The sequence below is a fragment of the Geospiza fortis genome, unplaced genomic scaffold, assembly GCF_000277835.1.
Source record: "Geospiza fortis unplaced genomic scaffold, GeoFor_1.0 scaffold79, whole genome shotgun sequence".
In the NCBI taxonomy this organism is placed as follows: Eukaryota; Metazoa; Chordata; class Aves; order Passeriformes; family Thraupidae; genus Geospiza; species Geospiza fortis.
The window spans coordinates 144,624-164,999 of NW_005054408.1; the positions used below are offsets into that span (position 1 = coordinate 144,624).

The 20,376-nt window shown below is 39.6% G+C and overlaps 1 protein-coding gene across 1 annotated transcript in view; it reads left to right on the plus strand.

The window, feature by feature from the left end:
- The first annotated feature begins 2,502 nt into the window (after nt 1-2,502).
- Nucleotides 2,503-20,376, plus strand: part of ANKRD27 (ankyrin repeat domain 27) — a 33,569-nt gene continuing 15,695 nt past the window's right edge. Inside the window, exons 1-19 of the mRNA XM_005426263.2 lie at nt 2,503-2,628; nt 3,630-3,740; nt 4,394-4,550; nt 6,140-6,294; nt 6,607-6,666; nt 6,760-6,813; nt 6,899-6,964; nt 7,043-7,119; nt 7,478-7,599; nt 8,506-8,584; nt 9,408-9,540; nt 14,610-14,702; nt 15,521-15,648; nt 16,097-16,179; nt 16,929-17,044; nt 17,781-17,873; nt 18,251-18,448; nt 18,758-18,817; nt 18,977-19,096. Of these exons, the coding sequence (XP_005426320.1) occupies nt 2,527-2,628; nt 3,630-3,740; nt 4,394-4,550; nt 6,140-6,294; nt 6,607-6,666; nt 6,760-6,813; nt 6,899-6,964; nt 7,043-7,119; nt 7,478-7,599; nt 8,506-8,584; nt 9,408-9,540; nt 14,610-14,702; nt 15,521-15,648; nt 16,097-16,179; nt 16,929-17,044; nt 17,781-17,873; nt 18,251-18,448; nt 18,758-18,817; nt 18,977-19,096 (2,007 nt within the window). The 5' untranslated portion in view covers nt 2,503-2,526. The remainder of the gene's footprint in view (nt 2,629-3,629; nt 3,741-4,393; nt 4,551-6,139; nt 6,295-6,606; nt 6,667-6,759; nt 6,814-6,898; nt 6,965-7,042; nt 7,120-7,477; nt 7,600-8,505; nt 8,585-9,407; nt 9,541-14,609; nt 14,703-15,520; nt 15,649-16,096; nt 16,180-16,928; nt 17,045-17,780; nt 17,874-18,250; nt 18,449-18,757; nt 18,818-18,976; nt 19,097-20,376) is intronic.

Consider the following 20,376-nt stretch of genomic DNA (forward strand, 5'->3'; position numbering starts at 1 on the left):
GCAGGTTTTCTGTTGCTAACTAGTCCTGCCCATGAAGGTGTGTCTCAGCCCTGCTGTTGTGTGGATCAGCAATCTGTTCCTGCAGCAGACCTGCCGCAGGGCTTGTGCTGCCTCTTCTCTTCCCTCTGCACTGGCTGAGGAAGGAGCCACAGCTTGGACTTGGATTGGAGCTACCTGCCAAGAAATCTTTATAGTAATCATGTGGTGGAATTACTGGTGATCATCCTGTTTACCCAGACACTGTGGTAGGACAGATCAGGGATTATAGAATTGGTTGGTCTAGGTTGGAAGGGACCTTAAAGCCCATCTTGTTCCACCCCTGGTTGTGGGCAGGGACACCTTCTACCAGAGTTGTCCAGCCTGGCCTTGGACACTCCGGGGATGTGTCACAGCCATAGCTTCTGTGCCAGGGCCTCAGCGCCCTCACAGGGAAAACTTTCTTCTGTGCATTTAATACAAATCACCCTCTTTTAGTGGGAATCTCCAGCCCTTGTCCTGTCACTTCAGTCCCTTGTCAGAAGTCTCTCTACAGTCCATTTAGGTTCTGGTGAGCAGCAAGGTCACCCTGGAGCCTTCTCTTCTCCAGGCTGAACCCCCCACCTCTCTCAGCCTGTCTCCAGAGCAGAGGGGCTCCAGCCCTTGGAGCATCTTTGTGCCCCTCCTCTGGACTTGCTGGAGCAGCTCCATGCCCCTGTGCTGGGAGCCCAGGCCTGGAGGCAGCTCTGCAGGAGGGGTCTCACCTGAGCTGGGCAGAGGGACAGATTCCCCTCCCTTGACCTGCTGCCCATGTAGGGGGATGAGCCCAGGACATGGTTGGTTTTGGGGCTTCAAATGCAGATTGCTGGCTCATGTCGATCCCATATTAAGCTGGACTTTTTCTAGGTTCACAGTCTTTAATTACTCAACTTGGTTGGTGTTCTGAAGGTGTCAACGAGCAAACATTTTTTTCCTCACTCTATTAGCAAACTGCATGGCTGTGCTGATATGGGAGCCCTGGATAAGTAATCTTTCATGGAAGCTCTTGTTACTGTATGCTTTGAAAGCAAAGGGACCATTTTGTCTGGAATTGTGCAGGAAAGCTACTCGAGGCATGTACCTGCCACTGCCAGACTTCAGTGGTTCAGGCTGGGGTTGTCCAAGCTGTGAGTAACTGGTGATACCTTTATAGTGGAAATGACTTGTACTTTAACTGGAGGTGTTTGTGTTTAACTCTGTAAGGGAGCTCTGCTTGTGCCTGCTCAGGGGAGGGACCAGAGCCCAGCTCGGTTAGCAGGCTGTAGGTCAGCTGATAGCATGGCTGAAACTCAAAGGCTATCTGGAATCCATGGGAATTGGGTGTATGTTTTTCCACCCCCTTGAACTGCCATACAGTGAGCTCACACTGAGCAAATGATGTGCTAAGAATAATTCTGCATTGGAGGTACTGATTGTGTAAGGGTGGTGTGCTCAAATTCAAGTCTCTAGCTGTGCTCACCCCTTCTTGCTATATACAGCTGAAATTACATGAGGAAATCATGCAACTTCTGTTGATTACTAAGGAAACCTGCATGAGGGCAAAAATAGAATAAGCTTGTTATTTAAGCATTTGTATGCCTGTTAATCTCAATTCTTATTAAAAAAAAATTCTGAAGTTATTCCAGGAGGGACCTGTTAGGGTTTTTCCTGCCCTTGTGTATGATGTGTTACAGAGAATTGGAATTGAGAAAGCAAGCAGGTGAAGGTCTGATTCCTTAGGGATCATCTTCTCCAGGGCACTGTGACACCTGTGACAGCATTTCCAATGTTTACAGATTGGATTTTCACTCTCCAGTTGCTCTTTTGCTCTGTTCAGCCAAATGTTACTTAGCAGCCTGACCTCAAATCACTGAGACTCTTTTCATGGGAGTAGAGATGACCACAAATTATGATAAATTTCACTGTGGCTTTTTAATTATGGCATGGATATTCATATCTCCTTGGTGTGCCTCTCTAACTTTGCCTGGAAAGTTGAGGATTGCCTTACGTGAGGGTTTCTGTTACACTGTCTGGGTGTCTCATTGGTGTGTGTGAGCAATCCTTATACAGGTGAGTTTTAAGACTTACATGAGCACAGTGCAAAAGCATCAATGTCCCGTGGTGCAGTAGAATCTGCTGTGAAAATGCTGTTAATTTGTCTCTTGGCTTTAGATCTCAGCAGGAGAAGTTAGTTTGTATATCAAAGTGGTAATAATTTTGATCTTAACTTCTCCTCTCTGATAGTCACAGTTAGACTCCAATACCTGGAAGGCCCAAGGAGACATTGAGGATAACTGTGTGATTGGAAATGTATAATCATGAAAAATATTCTGTCTGAATAACTTCTAATAGTTAAGCAACGCCATTGGCTGCTTACATCAAGACCTGAAACTGCTTTTCTCTTTTGTGCAAGGAGAATCAAACTGCCCCTAGGTATTCTCAAATATTGTGTTTTAACAGATACCATGTATAATACATCAGCTGTTCTCCATATGTATTTTAGAACATCTCTTTGGAACATCTGAAGTCCATATGGCTATGTATGATGAAGATATCTTGAAAAATCCCTTTTATTTGGCTATTCAGAAGCGACGTCCTGATCTATGCAGCAAAGTTGCAGAACTCCATGGTATTGTAAGTATGAAAAAGTACATTTAAAAGCTGCTTAGTAAATACTAGCTATTTGAATTTATATTATATGTCTGCTATGAAACTTTAAAGATTATTTCAAGCCTACAAAACTTGAAAATGAAGCAGAACAATTTTTAGTTTAAGTTGCACGTTATTTACTAATATGGACCTCGATATATTGCAAGGTAGTAAAATGCTAAGGTTGGTGCTGTTTCTAAACTCTACAGGAAGCTTATTTCCTTTTCTGTGAACTGAAGTTACATATTCTCCCACAAGTTTATAACTTAAATGAGATTGACCTTTTGAGATGCCTGGTGGACAAGCAGTTACTCATTGGACAGCATTTTACGTAGCAAAATAAAGCTATTAAACGGATCTGGAATAAAAACATCAGTCCTTAATATTTACTAATCGGAGTGTTTTGCAATTAATTTTCATTTGCCATTAAGTATGTAGAGACTCCATTAAACATGGAGGTTATTGTCACCTGTTGATAAAATTTGTTTCTTTCTAATTAGGAATTTGCCCCAAATTGCCAATCTGCTGGCCTAAAGCCAAGATATTTATCCTAGACCTTTTTCTGATGGATTTTTATTTGAGTTTGAAAATGTACTTCACTTTTTTATTAGCTGCTTAATTTTAAGTCATCTGTTGTCATTTTAAATTATTTGTGACTGGTGCTAAGTAACCAAAGATTTCATTTACTTCCCTTAGTATAGTTTGCTTCAGTTGCATGTCAGCCTTCTTCAGATAAGTTACTGAGATTTCTGAGTTAATTATCAGGCTGTGTGTCTAGTGATAACCCCTCCTTTTTTTTTAAATAAAAGCACCTATCGTTTTTATATGTTTACTGTAAATATTTAAAAGCCTGATTTAATTGCTTGCCTTGTAAGGACAAAAGGTATTGATAAATAGCTGGCAATATCTCGGGTCGGCTGCTTTGTGCTGAGTTCCCACAGCAATACACAGCATTTCTCTCTTAAATATGATTTAACTTCTTTTAGGTGCTAGTTCCATGCAAAGGAAGCCTTTCAAGCAACAGTCTTTCTACCTGCCAGTTTGAATCTTATGTTCTGAAGCCTCTGGAAGAAAATTTTCAAACCTTAAATGGAAAGGTATTTCTCTTTGATATCTGAATGTATCCTGGGGACACTGCAGTAAGTGATTCACTGCTGCTGTGACTGATTGTGTGAACTAATGGTTACAGACAAGTGTGGCAAGCAGGGCTGACACTGCATAGGATCCCAGGGTTTTCATTTGTAATTTTGCAGTACAGTCTGAGAACTTGGGCATACAGCTTGCACTAGAGATAGTTCGCAGGCTGCCATCAGGATTTTCCTGTTCCAGATGTCCTCACTGGAGCTGCTGGGGAAAGAAAGCCAGGTGTGAGAAATGCACACAAGGTGTGAGGTATTTTTTTGAGGCTGGGATTAAGTCCTGTTCTTAAGATGCTGGATTTTTTAAATTTCCTTTCTACTAAAAGTACTCTAAAATCTGCAAACAAGACCTTGGTGATTGTCTGAAACCTCCTCCAGCAGTAGACTTGTAAAAGAAGTAGTTGTAAGCAAGGTTCGGCCAGCCACTGCCCAATGAAGGAGCCTTTGTTTTGGTGTCAACACAGCATGAAAATGTGAAATTTCTCCAAATTGGAGCTTTCTCACCTTGCAAATTTCTCTTCTCCCCTTTGGAAATGTGACTGTGAGACAGAAGCCAAAGAGCACCTTTTTTTCTGGCAGTTTCACACTTGTTCTGCTTTGTCTTGTTTCAGGAGATCTTCATACAAGGCAACCTCATCATTCTAGGAGCTGGTTTTAATTACACTCTCTCAGTACCTGTTCTCTTTGAAGAAACCTTTTACAATGAAAAAGAAGAAAGCTTTAGTATATTGTGCATAGCTCATCCATTGGAAAAAACAGAAAGCTCAAGTATGTATTGGTGTCAGTTTGGTGGCTGCCTTTGCATAGTGAGCAAGTTAGTGTTTGTGCTTAATAAACGTGTTAATTCTGGAAAGTGTTGGCTTGGTTAAAAGCCCTTGGCATTTATGAGCTTGCTGGGCCAGATGTTGGTGTGCTGCTGCAGAGAAATACCAAGTTGCTCCCAGCAAAACTAGTGCTGAGACTGGGGCATAAATCCTGTAGAATTAAGAATTATCTGTGGAATACTTAATCCAGCATGATTTTTCTTAGCTGTGCTCAATTTATTGCTGACTGCTTAAAAAATGGATTTAATCCTAAATGTGTATCTTGAGATGCAAGGTGGATGCCCAAAAAACTGGAGAGGTAAATTCTTTCATGATCACTTTGTAGGGGGATAGAGGTTGTCTGTCAGAGTTAGGTAGCAACCTGCTAATGGTGGCCCAGCTTATGAAGTTGAATGTCTCAATTTTTGTCCTGCACTGAAAGTGCTCCTGAAGGCTGTGACACTCTTTTCAAGACTGCAGTCAATACTGTGAATGTTAACAGCATGTCCTTGTGAACTTGTATAACAATCCATGTTTACTAATTAACAACAGAAGCTCCTTAAGAAGCTTAGAAGCTTCAGCTTTTTCTGAAATAAAAACATTAGTCTTCCTAAATAAATAAAAATATTTGAAACAAGTGAATGCAAAGAGAAGTAGTACTAGGGTAGTGTGAAAGTAGTACTGTGAGGGAACTATGGAAGGCCTTAAAAAACCAAAACAACCCCACTGCCAATTCTTATAGCCTTAAATTCTCTAAGTGTTCATGTATATCTCAAAAATTATTCATGTGATATTCTTTATAGCCATTACAAAATATAGTCATATCACAGTCTTTCAGAAGTGAATGAGTTTCTAATTTCAAAAGTAATTTGAAAATAATGATTTAAGCCTCTTATTAGCTGGCTGCCTTTGACTGAAGATGAAAGATTTGCCTAGAAATAATTTTTGGAAAAACAGCATAATTTCTAAGTGAGGGATTCAGTTGTTTTAGTCAGAAAAAAGTGGATTTACTTTAATGTTGCTTCATGTAACTTTGCTCTCCCATTCAGAGAAAGCGTGTCTAAATAAAGAATAGCTTATGTAAAAGTCCACGATGGGATTTTTGCAGCTCACTTAAAGCACCCTGACTTCCTGCATGGTCACTCTGACAACGCTGTAATGTGCTTTTCTTCTACTTTTGAGCTTGACTTACACAACTCATAAGCTGAGTGCATGTAGTAATAAATTATCCCAGTGTAAAAAAAAAAAATTTTCTTCTACTTTTGAGCTTGACTACACAACTCATAAGCTGAGTGCATGTTATAATAAATTATCCCCAGTGAAAAAAAAAAAAGTGAAATCTGTTTTAGCTATTCCAAATAAGCATTTGACATAAAAAGTGGGGAAGGCTGCTCAAATGTGACTCCTTAAATTCTTTTCATTAAAGGCAGTACCTCTAGTTAAAGTTGCAGTGAGCTGAGTTCATGTTTCAGTGTACACAAGCTGGCTGTATATGTAGGGACAAAATGCATACATATATTAAGCCTATGTGTTAATTCTTGGCTTTTATTTTAGGTGAATCTGCAGCTTCATCAAACTCCTATTCTCTTAAAAACATTGAAGATGTTAGAGAGTTCTTGGGAAGGCACTGTGAGAGATTTGATAAATACATAGCATCTTTCTATAGAACATTTAAAGAACACGAAAGGAAAAGCCTCCGCCACTACATAGTCAGTATCTTCCTTCCTGATGTCTAATTTGCTAAATATAATTAATTGCACAGGTGCTGTTATCTTTGCCTTATTGAGCTTTTCTGTGTCAGAGCAGTCTAGAGTTGTGAAAGGGGAGGAGGGAGAAGTGGTAATTCACATTATGCTATTTCACTGTCTGGACTGTTTGGTAAATGCAATTATTATTGCTAAAACTCTTACCATACTGTACACTTGTGACACAGGGAAGACTTATATTACTTATTTAGGCTTTGCTCCTTCAAGTCCCATTAACCAGAACCTGATGGCTTTTATCTTTTCTCTCTCTCTTAGGATTCTGTCAATGCACTTTATACCAAATGTCTGCAGCATCTTTTGAGAGATTCGCACTTGGTAAAGACTTACTCCCCTAAATACATAGTCCAGTGTTACTTAGGCAGTAAATTATCTGACTTTCTCTTGCTGTTTATGGCTTTGCTTTTCTAGAAGATGCTTGCAAAGCAAGAAGAGCAGATGAATCTGATCAAACAAGCAGTTGAAGTAAGTATCTGAAATGAAGGAAAATAATTAGCAAGCTGTTTTTAATTCTCCCTGTCATGCCGAAAATACTGGTTTTTTTCTACAGATTTATATCCATCATGCTATTTATGACCTAATCTTCAAATATGTGGGGACAATTGAGGCAAGTGAGGTAAGTTTCTTTGATTGCTCCATACTACTGATACTCATCTAAGGCATTTAAAAAACCTGTTGCCTTTCTATTAATTAGGATGCTGATTTTAATAAAATCACGAGGAGCCTTCAAGACCTGCAGCAAAAAGACATTGGAGTGAAGCCTGAGTTCAGGTGAGAGAGATGACTGTGCATTCTTGAAGAGTCAGTGAGATCCTGTCTTAAATAGAATCATGCCAGCCAAAAAGTGTTTTTCTTCAGACACCAGCAAGTTTTTTTATACTTTCATTTGAGATGTAAAATCAAAGCTTTGCAAGTGTCATATGAGGACAGTCTGTGCATTGATGGTTGACTCCTTTACTTTTATATTTTTAAGCTATCTAAAGGATACAGAAATGCAGGTGCACTTGGAGTAGAAGTGGGAATATTTTGGAACCATTCTTCAAATCAGCTCTGACTAAGTTAAAACTTTGGCTTTAGACATGCTGCAGAGGAACTGTATGCTAATCATTCCTTTCTAATTATTTTGTAGTTTTAATATACCACGTGCAAAGAGAGAGCTGGGTCAGTTGAACAAATGCACTTCCCCTCAACAGAAGCTGCTTTGTCTGCGTAAAGTTGTACAAATTATTATGCAGTCTCCTAGCCAAAGAGGTCAGTAATTAGTCAATTCATAATTTTAAACTTAACCAGCACACACAAAGCACTTCAGTGTATAAACAACTGTTTGGGTAACTCTTGGGGGTCAAACACAGCTGAGCTGGAGTCTCTAAGGTCTCGAAACAAGGCAGAAGGGGAGTGAGGTGGGTGTGTCAGCACTGGTTCCTGTGGGCTGGGGTGGGGTACTGGGTTAGCTTGTGTATGTTTTACCTTGGACATGTAGGAAGCTCATATCTGCCAGGACACTGAGGGTGATCCATTTTAAACACTGGAGATTGCTGCTGGATCATTATTGTGTATTTGTCCATGCTCCCCTTGACAGCTTGAAATTGAGACTCTTGAGATGCATCTTTTGCAAAATGCACTGTTGGTTGGAGCCAAACAAATGTGCTGCAGTGGATTGCAGACATGGTTCTGTGATACAAAAGCACAGTCCTCTTAACCTGGCACTTTATCTAGCTTGAAAAGAGAAGATACTTCTCTTTTCAAGCTAGATAAAGCAAATAGAGTAGCACAGTGAATTCATGCTTTCCCTCTTCATCTCTTCTTTTCCCTAGGAAGACAGCTGGGTTACAGAAAAGTGTATCAACTTTGAGCATGGTCTTTGCCCTCAAGAATTTCAGAAATCTTGAGCTAATGCTCTGGCCCTTGCTGTGTGGGAAGGGAGGGATGCTAGTCAAATATTGCAGTGCGTACTGCACAAACTGCATCTGTGTGTTGGCTCCTGGCAGACTGTTTCAGTGAGAGATTTGAGAACATTTGGAGGCCTGCCCTGGGCTCTCCATGCATTCTCTACTAGTAGAGCTGGCCCTTAGTCTTAAGAAGCAGAACTTTAGAGTTATTGCTCTTGATTTGAACCATGACATGGCTAATACCAAATGTGAATTCTTTTTTTTGTAGTTAACATGGAAACCATGTGTGCAGATGATCTTCTCTCTGTTTTGCTGTATTTGCTTGTAAAAACAGAAATCCCAAACTGGTATGTAACTGTTTTAGCTATTCAGAACTCCTTCCTACCATCTTGTGCAGTGCTGCCGTAGGGACAAATGTTTCTGAACATACAGTAATAACTTAGTGAAAGTGTATGAGGTCCTGTTGAAATGCAGAAAATGTTTTCTAGGACAAATAGCAAAGATGTGTTACATGTTTAACTAAATGAAGGAGCTATCAGGAATGTGCCTTTGTTTTGGTTCTCAGCCTAGAAAAATGTTGTATTGGGAGACCATCTCTCAACCAAATCTGTGTGTCAATACAGCCTTCACAGAGTGGTTCTTTCATCTGTGTTGGGAGCTGTGACACCTTTATGTGTGTCAAGATTTGGTGCATTTCTTACAGAGAAACTAGATGTGAATGTTTAATTACTTCCTGCTAGTTTGTGCCATTGTGTCTCCTCATTTTCAGTGAAAGTCTATCTAAACCTTCCAGCTGTACCTGAACTGATTCTTTGTGCTGTTCTATCCTGGATCTCTGAGATCAGCGTTTGGCCTTTAACTTGTAGCTGTCACTGTGGTGCTTATGGTGCTGGAAACATTGCTTCACTCACTTCAAAGATGTTAATCTCCCATTATTGCTCTTATCCTTCCATTCCTTCCATCCAGTTGAAAATTCTTCATTGAATATTGAAGAGATAAGTAGAGTCACTCTACAAGCTCAGAACAGCCATATTGCTGGCTTAACAAGCTTTTTAGAAACTTTTTCCAAATTCACCCTATTGTCTGTCTGGATTGCCTAAGATGAGCTGCAATATGCCATGCTAGTCTCTCAGTTTCAGTGGGTCACAACTTTAACTTTTTCCTTTTCAGGATGGCCAACCTGAGTTACATAAAGAACTTCAGGCTCTGCAGCTCAGTGAAGGATGAGCTGGGGTACTGCCTGACCTCCATTGAGGCTGCAATCGAATACATCCGCCAGGGCAACCTCTCGGACAGACCAACAGTAAGCTACTCCTAGAGTCTGTCAAATGCCTGCTTGATGGCTTGTAGTACCATTGTGGGTGTAAGTCCAGCCAGAGGATACAAATAACTAACTTAAGATTTTTCTTCTTTTGCTTAAAAAAAATAAGTAGAGGTGACTACCTGAAGCCAATGCTAAATTTACCTAAATGATTATTATGAAGTCCTAACTATGTACCAATACTTTTGTTCATTGCATACTTCTTGAGGAAGTACTTTAATGTCAAATCTGCCTCTTTATATGGTTAGAGGAAAAATGGCAGCACTGTTTTCTACAGATGAGTCTCCAGTATGTTTATCTCCTGTTTGTACTCTACCGTGATTATGAAAGTGCAGTACTTGGGAGCAGGCACAACCTAAATTTTTGAGTATTTTAAAAAAGCTTAGCTATGCTAGCAGAATGGAGATAGCAGTGTAATTTAGAATTATTCAGTAAATCTTCATAGTGGAAGAATTCTATGTGTTTGCAGTGTGGGTTCCAATGTTGCTCTGAGTTGATGGCTTAGGGGGGTGCAGGGCTGTGATAAGGTGCTGTTTGAAGGTCAAATTTGGCTCTTGGGGTCTCTGACCTAGCAGGGGCAGGAAATTTGTGGATGCATGAGAGATTTCCTACTGGGCAACTAGACCTGCTGTCCATCTGGTCACATCCCTACAGGCCAGTCAAGGGTGATGCTGATGTGACTTGAGAGACTTCAATAATTTAAGAATTTAGTAGATTATTTAGTCAAGGAATGCAGTCTTATCACTCCTGTAAAATTTTCTACTGTTGTAAAACTAGGTTTTCCTGAGCTGATGTGGACATCAAAAGGAGTGAACGTGGAACCAGAGTGAATTCAGTGTCTCAGTCTGCCCAACTGCAAAGCACTGGAGTCTAACTGCAGGGGCCAGAACAATGGTTCAATGTGCAGGGCTTGGGATGGGACAACCTGGGGCACAGTCTTAAGAAGCACTTAATGTAACATTTTGGCCTCTTGCTGTTTTTGGTTTTGTCCTTTTCTGGGATTTTTCCATGAACTTGTGCAAGTTTGTTTTGTACACTCAAAAAAAAAAACCCAAAAAAACAAATGAACACTTTCATATTGTGCAAAGAGAGTGGAATTTCTTGTCTGTAATTGAATTATATTCAAAAAAATAAAAATGTTAGTTTAAAAGAAACAACCTGCTATATGATTTTGCTTCCTGCAGTCACTTGGCTGTCATTCACAGTCAATATACAAAGAGCAAAGCTGGTGCTCTGAGAGAAAACTGAAACCAAAATAGAATTGTCTTCCACAACAATGCCAGCAAACTAAGATAGAATATGATGCTCTTAAATTTCTAGACTAAAGACTGTTTCCTATTAAATGCCTGATCCTATCCCTTTTGGTGTAGTTGAGGATAGCAGCTTTTATGCTGGGATTTCATTCAAATGCTGTAACTGAAGTGCCATTTCCATTAAGGTACTATAGTTCTTTGGGAGGCACCTGTCTTGAAAGATAAACTGTATAGTTGAGAATCTAAATGAGGAATCCAGTGTCTGCACCACGAGAAGAGCAAGCCATTAGTGTTTCTGCCCATACTTCAGCTGGATCAGACCCAGAGAACTTTATCACTTCAGGGTGAATGTGCAACACCAAGCCCTCTTGCATTGCCTTTCCTTGCAGTCAGCCTGGCTGGAGGGCAGCAGAGCCTTGAGGATGAAAAGAGGGACAGCTTGCCCTTGACACAGCTGGAAAGGAAACAGCCAGAGCACCCTTTGCTCCTGGGCAGGAGAAGGTGGCACACAATGAAAAGAGACTGAGGTGGAAATAGAAAAAGAATAGTGAGGAGGTGGAGGAGCATTGCTCTCCCTTCATGGAGTTACCAGTTGAGACATGTCCTTTAATCTCTGGTAAAGGGGATGAACTTTGAAGCAGCAGCAGCAGCAGCTGTCATCTTGCTGCCTTATGATTTCCTTCTCCAGATTGTGCTGGAAGGGGGTGTGGGATTGAAGTGAGCAGGAGCATTGCTGTGCCCTGGGGCTTCATTACAGCCCCTTATGTGGTTATGCTTAATTTTATAGCTGGCTTCAGATGGAGCTGCTGGCAGCTGAGTAATGCTGCTGCCCAATCCCTAATGAAGATTACTCCAGAAAGAAACCCAGCAGGGGACTAATGTACCCTGAGGGATAATGGGCACATTCTCACCCTCCTGTCAGTAAGTGAAATGCACTCAGGACGTTCTTGCCAAATCCCTCCACCCAAGGTCATGCAAGTCCTTGTGAGACTCTTTGTGGGGAAGAGAGGAGCCTGTAAAGCATGAGAGAGTCAATTTCATTTTCTGAGTTGTCAACATTATTCAATTAGAATTCCTGTTAATAAATGTTGGATACCAGCTCATTCCTTTGCACAGCTAATGTGTAGTAAGACACTCAAGTTCAGAGGGTTCAAGTGAGGTATAGAAAAATAGGGAGTCAGAGCCAGCCATGAGGGAATAGGCAGCATTTTGTTTCATGTGTGGAATGAGCTTCAGATGAGGAAATGATCCCTACTCCCCCTCCCCACCAACACTTCATTACCCTTAGTTTGTGTCCAAGAGTTCCTCTTCTGGCTTCTGCCACCTGTATTTCCTCCCAAGTTATCAGTTGTAATCTGTGAGAATGACTTGGGATAGATGATTACAAAGGTGCACTCTCGTACGTACAAATACTTTCTTTTTCTACACATTTTAGTATTAGATTAAAAAGGTCATTTATGTTTGGGTGTGCATTTTCTAGACAACATACCCTTAACATACCTGAAAGTCCCACTCCAAGCACTCTCTTTTTTAAAGAAATACAAATTCTTGGGCTGTAAGTAAAGCTGATACAAGTGGATTCTGACTTTGAAGGCCCAAACTTGCTTATTCCTTCAGTGATTCTTGTCATTCCATATTTCACTATTGAAGATATGTGGTTTCACTTGGGCTCTTTTTTATTCTGATTTATATAATAAATATGTAATACTGCTGCATTAGGGTTGCTGTCTCATGTGACTCTTAACATAGTGATTCCACTTGGGGAATGCTTCCCTTGAAGACACACACTGTGGAAGGAGCAGTTCTAAAACTACAGTAGTTCTTGCTAATGGTTACTTAGATTCTCCACAGTGAAAATATAAATCTGTTTGTGAGCATCCATGCTAGAAATTCTGATTAGACGTTAGGAACTTGTACCAGCAGTTAAACTTTTGATCAGGTATTTCTTAGGGAAGTTATTCCTGTTCAGAGTGAAGAATCTATCTAAGGAGACTAGTGTTATATGCCTGGAATTCTAAGAAGATATGCTTGGGTATCCTTAGCTAAAGTACAGAGATTTGAAAAGATTGGTGAATATTTGTCACCTTCATGTATCTAAATACAAACAACTTCTGTGATGTACGGATGTTTTGGTTTAGAGCAAAATTTTGGGAGAGAGAGAGAGAGAGAGTGTTTAGAGGGGCTTTAGTAGGAGGATAAATTTAATTGACTTTTTTTTTTTTATAACTAGTTTGGGAGAAAATACCTCTTTGAAGAAAAGTGGAAAAAAGCTGTTTATTAAACAATAGAACCTAACAATATTAAAACAATAAAACTCCTTGCCGCTCTAAAAGAGATGACCAATTGAGAAAACCCCCCCCGGGTTGCAGCCCAGCTCACTCAGTCTCTTATCAGTCCTTCTGGTGCTGGAATTCTCACAGGCCAGGCCCGGCCAGGAATGCGGGGGAGTACGTGCAATGTCTGAGTGAGGAAAAAAAAGAACTGTGCGATTCTTCTCTCTCCCCTCTCACTCTCTGCAACAAGTCTTAAAGGTGCAAAACTTATTATTATTCAGCATAAACTAATGAGACGATTTGGGGATAAAAGCATCATATAGTCAACCCAGGACAACGGAGAAAACCTTTCATCTCCAGACCTCACAAACATGTTTTTAATGGCATTATTTGCTGAGCTCTTAAGGGTTTTTTGGACAGCTTTATGAGAGGCATCTGTGTTGATTTTGAAACATGAATAGTCCTAATTTCTAGAAAGTCTGAATCAACTGATGTTGTTTATTTGCAGTTTATGAGGCTCAAATTTCATGCTGACTTGCTAATGTAAGAGTGGAGTCAGACTGGTTTTACTCATTTACATCTGGTCTTGATAGACTTTAATTGCAAAAGCCATAGCCCAGATCCTAAACCACTGAAGTTTGCCTGATACATGTGCGTGTGTCTTAAATGCAGTGGTTTTCTATTTTATGGAGACTGAAGTATTTCCATTACTGGAGAGCCATTATCCTGCAACAGCACCACTGGCAACCACAAGCAGCTGTGGATCAGAACCAACCACATGCAAAAGTTTCCATCTTCATTCTTAGGAAGTGTTTTCCTTAGGTTGTTGTTTTATTTCATGGGAGGGTCAGTGCTGCCACCTCAAAATCTAACTCCACTTAGTAATTTTCACCTGGCTTTGGAGGCATTTATATTCTTTAGTGCATCCTGAAGTGTATCTTCAGCTGTCTCTACTGATGCAAGGGTTGCAGCTGTATCTGCTTGGCTCAAACCAAGTAGGAAATCTACACAGATGGATCTTCTGCAGAGCAATGCTTTGCCTGGTGCAATCTTCTATTTTTCAGCCAGCAGCAGAGAGTTCAGAATTCTTTGAGTCAGAGTTGTATCTGGGTCATCTTTTTTAGTAGCCATCAGTAGACATGTTTTATGTGAATTTGCCGTAATTTCTCCTCTTGAGAAAGCTGTGTTGTACCTCTTACAGTTCATGCTTTCTTTGATATGTATTTTTTAGTTTTACTGTGTTCTTTTTTAGATGGTACTGCCACAATTTCATTAATGTTAATTCACAGTGAATTTCAGTAAAGAAATATTCTGGTGAACATCTACTTATTATTTCTATGGGTGACCAGTCTTTTATGTCTCAAAATCTTAAACATGAAATTGATTCAGATTTCCCATGCGTCTGATAATTCATAAATAGTAAATATGTGTTTAATATTTTTAAAAGTTAATTCCCTGTTAAGGTTCTGCACTTTTGCCTGTAGATTACTGTATAAATAATCAATCTATCTGTTTTTTTTTTCAGGAATCTGAGAGTCTGTGTGACAAGCTGCTCTTAAGACAAAGGATGAACTTGTTGTCCCAGATGTCTGCTGCACCAATAGACTGCTTGTTTAAGGTTAATAACTTTTATGGCAGAATATGTATGTATTTACACATTTCATGTTTCTACCCCTCTCTTTCTGCAGTTGTATGGAATTACAACTGGAATTCTCTGGAATGTAATGAGGGGTTAATTACATTAGTACTGTGAAATGTCTTTTAGTAGATGCTAAAAGTCTTTAGAATCAAGTATATCTCTGTACCAAAGCCTTGCTAACATAATACAATCTTATGGATTTCAGTGCGTGTTATATGAAATATAGAAGCAAATGAGGATGAAATGCTACTGCTGTTTGTATTGTGTGGCCCATTTAAATCACAGATGTGACACTGCTTGTGTCTCACAGCTTTTAGTACTTGAAATTGGAAGAGCTTTCTGAAATAATTTAGATGTAGTCACCTGACAGCTACTTCATATTATCTGTTAATCTCATACTGTCATTCTAAAAGAATTTTGCTTGTACAAGGACACAAAGCAGAGCTTCTAATTATATGTTCATAGCTTATGGCTGGAGACTTAGTAATTTTATAGACATGTTTTTGCACAGAGGGAGCTCAATTTCATGATTGAGTCTAAAGAGGACAATAGGAATTGTTTTAATTTTTTTATAGAAAGTGAAGTAAGCCAAGAACAGTTTCTTTTTAATACTGAATGCCTATTAGGGGGTTTTGTGCTGTGACATTGTTCATTTCTGCTTTCTGATGCTTGAATACGTCTTTCATAATCGAGTCCTTTCATTTTGTGCTTCAGTAAATTACTCTTGGCTTTTTTGTCTTAAAAGGGGGCCTTTTATATTGGTTTCTCATTCTCTCCTCTCTTGGTTTTTTTTGTAGCATATTGCTTCAGGTGATCAGGAGGAGGTGGAGCGGCTGCTAAGTCAAGGTGACAGTGATAAGGACACTGTACAGAAAATGTGTCACCCGCTGTGTTACTGTGACAAATGCGAGAAGCTGGTTTCTGGGTGAGCACCCTTCACCCCACAAATGCATAGAAAGCTGTGTAGAAGCCTTTATCTAAGATTTCCTTCAGGAAGCGTGCTGCTTTTGGTTATAGAGGAATTTGGGAGCACTTGAGGATGTAGTGGAGAGAATGTGGGTGTGTGTGGTTTGAAAAAACAGAAGAAATATTGGGAACATACAGAATCCTTTGGAACCCACCCATTCTGTGATGGAGCCTGTGTGGGCTTTGGTAAACATGGTGTTTCTTCTCTTGAATCAGGCTTATAGATCTAGGACTAACCCACTTCTCTTAACAAAATGTGAAGTTCTCTATGGAATAATTTGTCAATGTAAAAGGATAATAAGTTCCAAAATCAGTTTTTTGCCATCCTTGGCAGCTTTTCCCTTTCTCTCCTCCTTCCTGCCACCACCTGGGTAATTAAGCTGCTTTCAAACCATTGTGTTTTAAAGGAAACTGAATGACCCTTCCATTATCACTCCCTTTTCCCGAGATGACCGGGGGTACACTCCACTTCATATAGCTGCTATTTGTGGTGAGTGGGCTTGCTGTTCTTCACCAGTGTTTCCTCCTCCTTTTGCTTTTGTGTCTTTATGTCAGCCTGTTTCCCACCTTTGTATTAAAGCTGGAATTCTGCATTAAGTTGTTTTTTTGTTTCTTTGCTGTTGAAACTTTGCTGTTTCTATCTGAGCACAGACTGAAGTTATTGTATATTTCTTTAAGCTCAGTTTCTTATGACTGAGTTAATCTTTGGGTTTTGACTCTATTTTTGCCATAGTGGTTACCACAGTGGTGCTTTCTTCAGCTTTGAAAAAAGTAAAGATTGTCCTCAGAAATCAGTCTTGTTTTAAAGGACTGGCAGATTGAGAAACAACTTTTCTCTTTCCTGCAGCTGGCTATGCATTGTAGAGCTGTAACACCTGTATTACAATCTTCATTATGCAATTGATTTCCCTTTTACTAGAAGCTGTATTATTTTCTTAGTGGGTGGTTTCTTATTTATAATTTCCTTTCTTGTTATTATATTGAATCCAAATATTTTCTTTTGTTACTTGTAGGATACAAATATAGCTTGCTTTTAGCTGGAGGTTCTTTTATGGGCTTTGACCTTGAAATATCTGCCACCAAAAAAACCCCAAATACCAAGGCAGTGAATATGCAGTATATGGAAACATAGTATGCAGAAATGCAGGATATCTTGGTTTATACTCACTGTTTGAATTTGAAAAGTAGCAGTGTTCTTGTGCCAAGTTTACACCTTTCTTTGAATGCTGTTTTTCCAAGGTCAGACTTCCTTAGTGGATTTACTGGTAGCCAAAGGAGCCATTGTCAATGCCACAGATTATCACGGTTCAACTCCCCTTCACCTCGCCTGTCAGAAGGGATATCAGAATGTTACAGTAAGCACAACACCTAACCTAAATAATAAATACATGACTCTTACTAAGCTCTGCTACTGTTACTGCTATTTCAATCTTCTGGGGAGCTTTTACCAGAGCTGTGTAAACTGTCAGAATGGAGGATCTTTCATCACTGTAGTTTGCAAGATATTTTATTTTTTCTCCTACTGCAGGGTTTTCAGCCATTGGTAATAACCAGCTGGCAGCTCTGCACAATTCATCCACTTCATTAACACAAATGTCCAACACATAATACAGATGGAGATCATCTCTGCTCTTGCTTGAGACAGAACAACCACTGCAGCCATTGGCCTGAGTTAAATACTTCACATTCTGTTTAGGATAGACTGTGTAACTACAGAAATTATTGTCTACTTGAATTTGATGTATGTGATATTCTTCAATTAGCATTATTGAAATAAAGTTGTCTTCACTTGCCTAGGCTCTTGAAATGTGAGGTAGATGATGTAGTGAATATATTGCAGTGTTTGCTGCAGTAGAGAATTAATTTTTTTCAGTTAAAATTCTGAATATGTAAGAAGAGACTTCGTGATTCTCAGGGTAGGGCACAAACAGTGCTGCAGTGCCAAGAGGGTGGTGTCTGAAACAGGAGGCAGAGCTAGTGTCTCATGAAGTGCTTCATCATTCCAGAACCCTAAAGGAATCTGCAGAGCAATAATTGTTTGTACATTAATTTTTTAGCTACTTAAATGTCTACTTTTGCTTTTCTTTTAAGTTGCTCTTATTGCACTACAAGGCAAGTACTGATGTTCAGGACAATAATGGAAATACTCCACTTCATTTAGCCTGCACTTACGGTCATGAGGATGTAAGTAATTGTTTTGTATCAAACCAAATGGGCATTCTAATGCAATGGAATTAAACTGATGCAAATTAGCACTAAACTTACATATTTTAAATAGTAAATAAAAATATTTGAAGGCTAAATTGTTTAATGCTCTAAATGAGGACTTTATTTGGTAGTTTGTAGCAATTTTTAATGTGACTTCACATTAAAGAATTAAAGATAGCAGTGCTTTGCAAATCCAGTTAACTCTTTATTTAATGACACTGAACCACTAAAGCTTTCTCTTTAGGTAATGGCTTACATAAGCAGCAATAAAAACAAACCTTTCAGGATTGTGCCTGTTGTCTGAGCTGAGACACAACACTATAATTTATTGATAGCTTTCCTTTTCTTCCCAGTGTGTCAAGGCTTTAGTGTACTATGATGTGCACTCCTGCAGACTGGATGTTGGCAATGAGAAGGGAGACACTCCTCTGCACATTGCTGCTCGCTGGGGCTATCAGGGCATCATTGAAGTGCTCTTGCAAAATGGGGCAAACCCAGAAATTCAGAACAGGATGAAAGAGACTTCCCTGCAGTGTGCATTGAATTCCAAGGTATTCCTATTCATCTTCCAGCCTGATTTCTTTCTGATGCAACACCACAGAGGTGGAGATGTTCACTGCTAAGAGGTTTCACTATTAAAGAGAAAATGTCTGTTTCACTCTGAGGAATAAAGGTCCCATTTTAACTCCAGCAGTGGGAATACACTCTGTGGGATAGAACATGAACTTGTTAATGGGTACTTCTAACCTGCTCAGTCATATTCTGTTCCTAATTATTAGGTTGTCAGCTCATTTGTGTTTCAGTCAGTAGATTCCTCTATGAGTGGAGTTATTTTGGTTATCTTTAATATTTTTGTGCAGATTTTGTCATTGATGGAAGCAAACTACCTAACATTTGAAAGAGGACAGAGTGCTTCTGAGGTAACAGCCCATGCAAGCTAAATTGTTTCTTGCCTATGCTTAACCTCCTTTATTTGATATTTCACCTTTTGTGGTTGTTTGTTTGATTTATTGATTTTTATTTATTTTATTTTGTTTGTTTGATTTATTGATTTTTATTTGTTTTTTTCCATCTGTAAGTCACCACTTAGGTCTCCTCAGCACTCAACAGAAACTTTCAGCAGAGGATCATCTGTCTCAAGCCTGTCATCAGCATCAACTGATATTAGGCAAGAAGAAGCAAAAAACAGTTATAAAGAGGTAAGACTGAGGTATAGGTTTTGACAGTAAGCAAAGTGAAGGAAGCTAGAAGAGTGATAATTTGCCACAGTGTTTTAAACTGCTTCTTCAGGAATAGCCTCCTGTCTGGTTTGGAAAATGGTAACTGCTGTCCTCAGGGGCTTTGTCATCTCAGTGCTTATTTTTGTGTGGCTTCAACTGCTCTGTTGGTTATTTCTGGGGGGAAATTGACACCATCTCTGAAGTAGTTGTTCATATTTATTGACGCTAACTATGTAATTTAGAATTTGTTGAGGTTTACCAAAGTACAGTGGCAGTCAGTGCTCCAAGGCCCTGGCTGTCCCATCCAGGAATTACGTGCCACTGTTAGCTTAGAAAATCTGTCAGGGAAAAAGAGACTTGTACAGCCATGCTGGCCAACAACAAACTGGAATGTTAAGACATAAGACATGCTTTCAGATAGCATGGGAATCAATTTTGTAGCAAGTGAAGAAGTACAGACTATATATGAAATATCTTGCATGTATGTGTTTGCTGATTTTGCTCTGTCCACACCAGATGGCATCCTCTGAATTTTTTCGTGGGATCTCAGATCCACACTTGTTACCCCTTCCCAAGACTGTCATATCACCACTCATTCTGATGCTTCTTTTTATTTTTCCTAGTCTGCCTATTCAATTTTTTTTCCAAATTGACCTCCTAAGTGTGTTTGTTTCTCTCAATATCACCACTATTCTTCCTTTTCCTGGTATTAAAAGCTTCTTTTCTTGCCAGAAGTTTCAGTTCTCTAAAAATATTGAAGAAACACAAAGATGCAAATTTTGACTGTCAATAGGACTTCACACTTGAGTTGCTCTGTGAGAGGCTCAGTGTAGGGCTGCACCTCCCTGTTTGTACAGAGTCAAGCACTCTAAACAAGTTCTCCTTGTAGATTGATTATTTTTCTTTGAAGGAACAAATTTATCACACCCAAGTGCTAAGACTGTAGTTCAAGCCAGGGGAAAAGATTACAAACTGCTTACACCTGAGGTCCTTGGGGTTAATGACCTTCTCTGTAATCCAGCTTTAGCTGATTTCTGTTTGCCAAGTTTCACCTGGCCTCCCTGCTCAAAGAGGCAAGAGCCTGATGCTGAGAGAGCTCCATGAAGGAAACACTGCTTGAAGTAATGGGAAACTGATACAGTCAGTTTTCCAAATTTCAAGGTTTGCACCTTGGATTAAGGGGATCCAGTCAGATCTTGATTAATCAGTACTGAATTAAAGCTCTTAAATGAGCCAGTCACAGTGGCTTGTTTTTAATG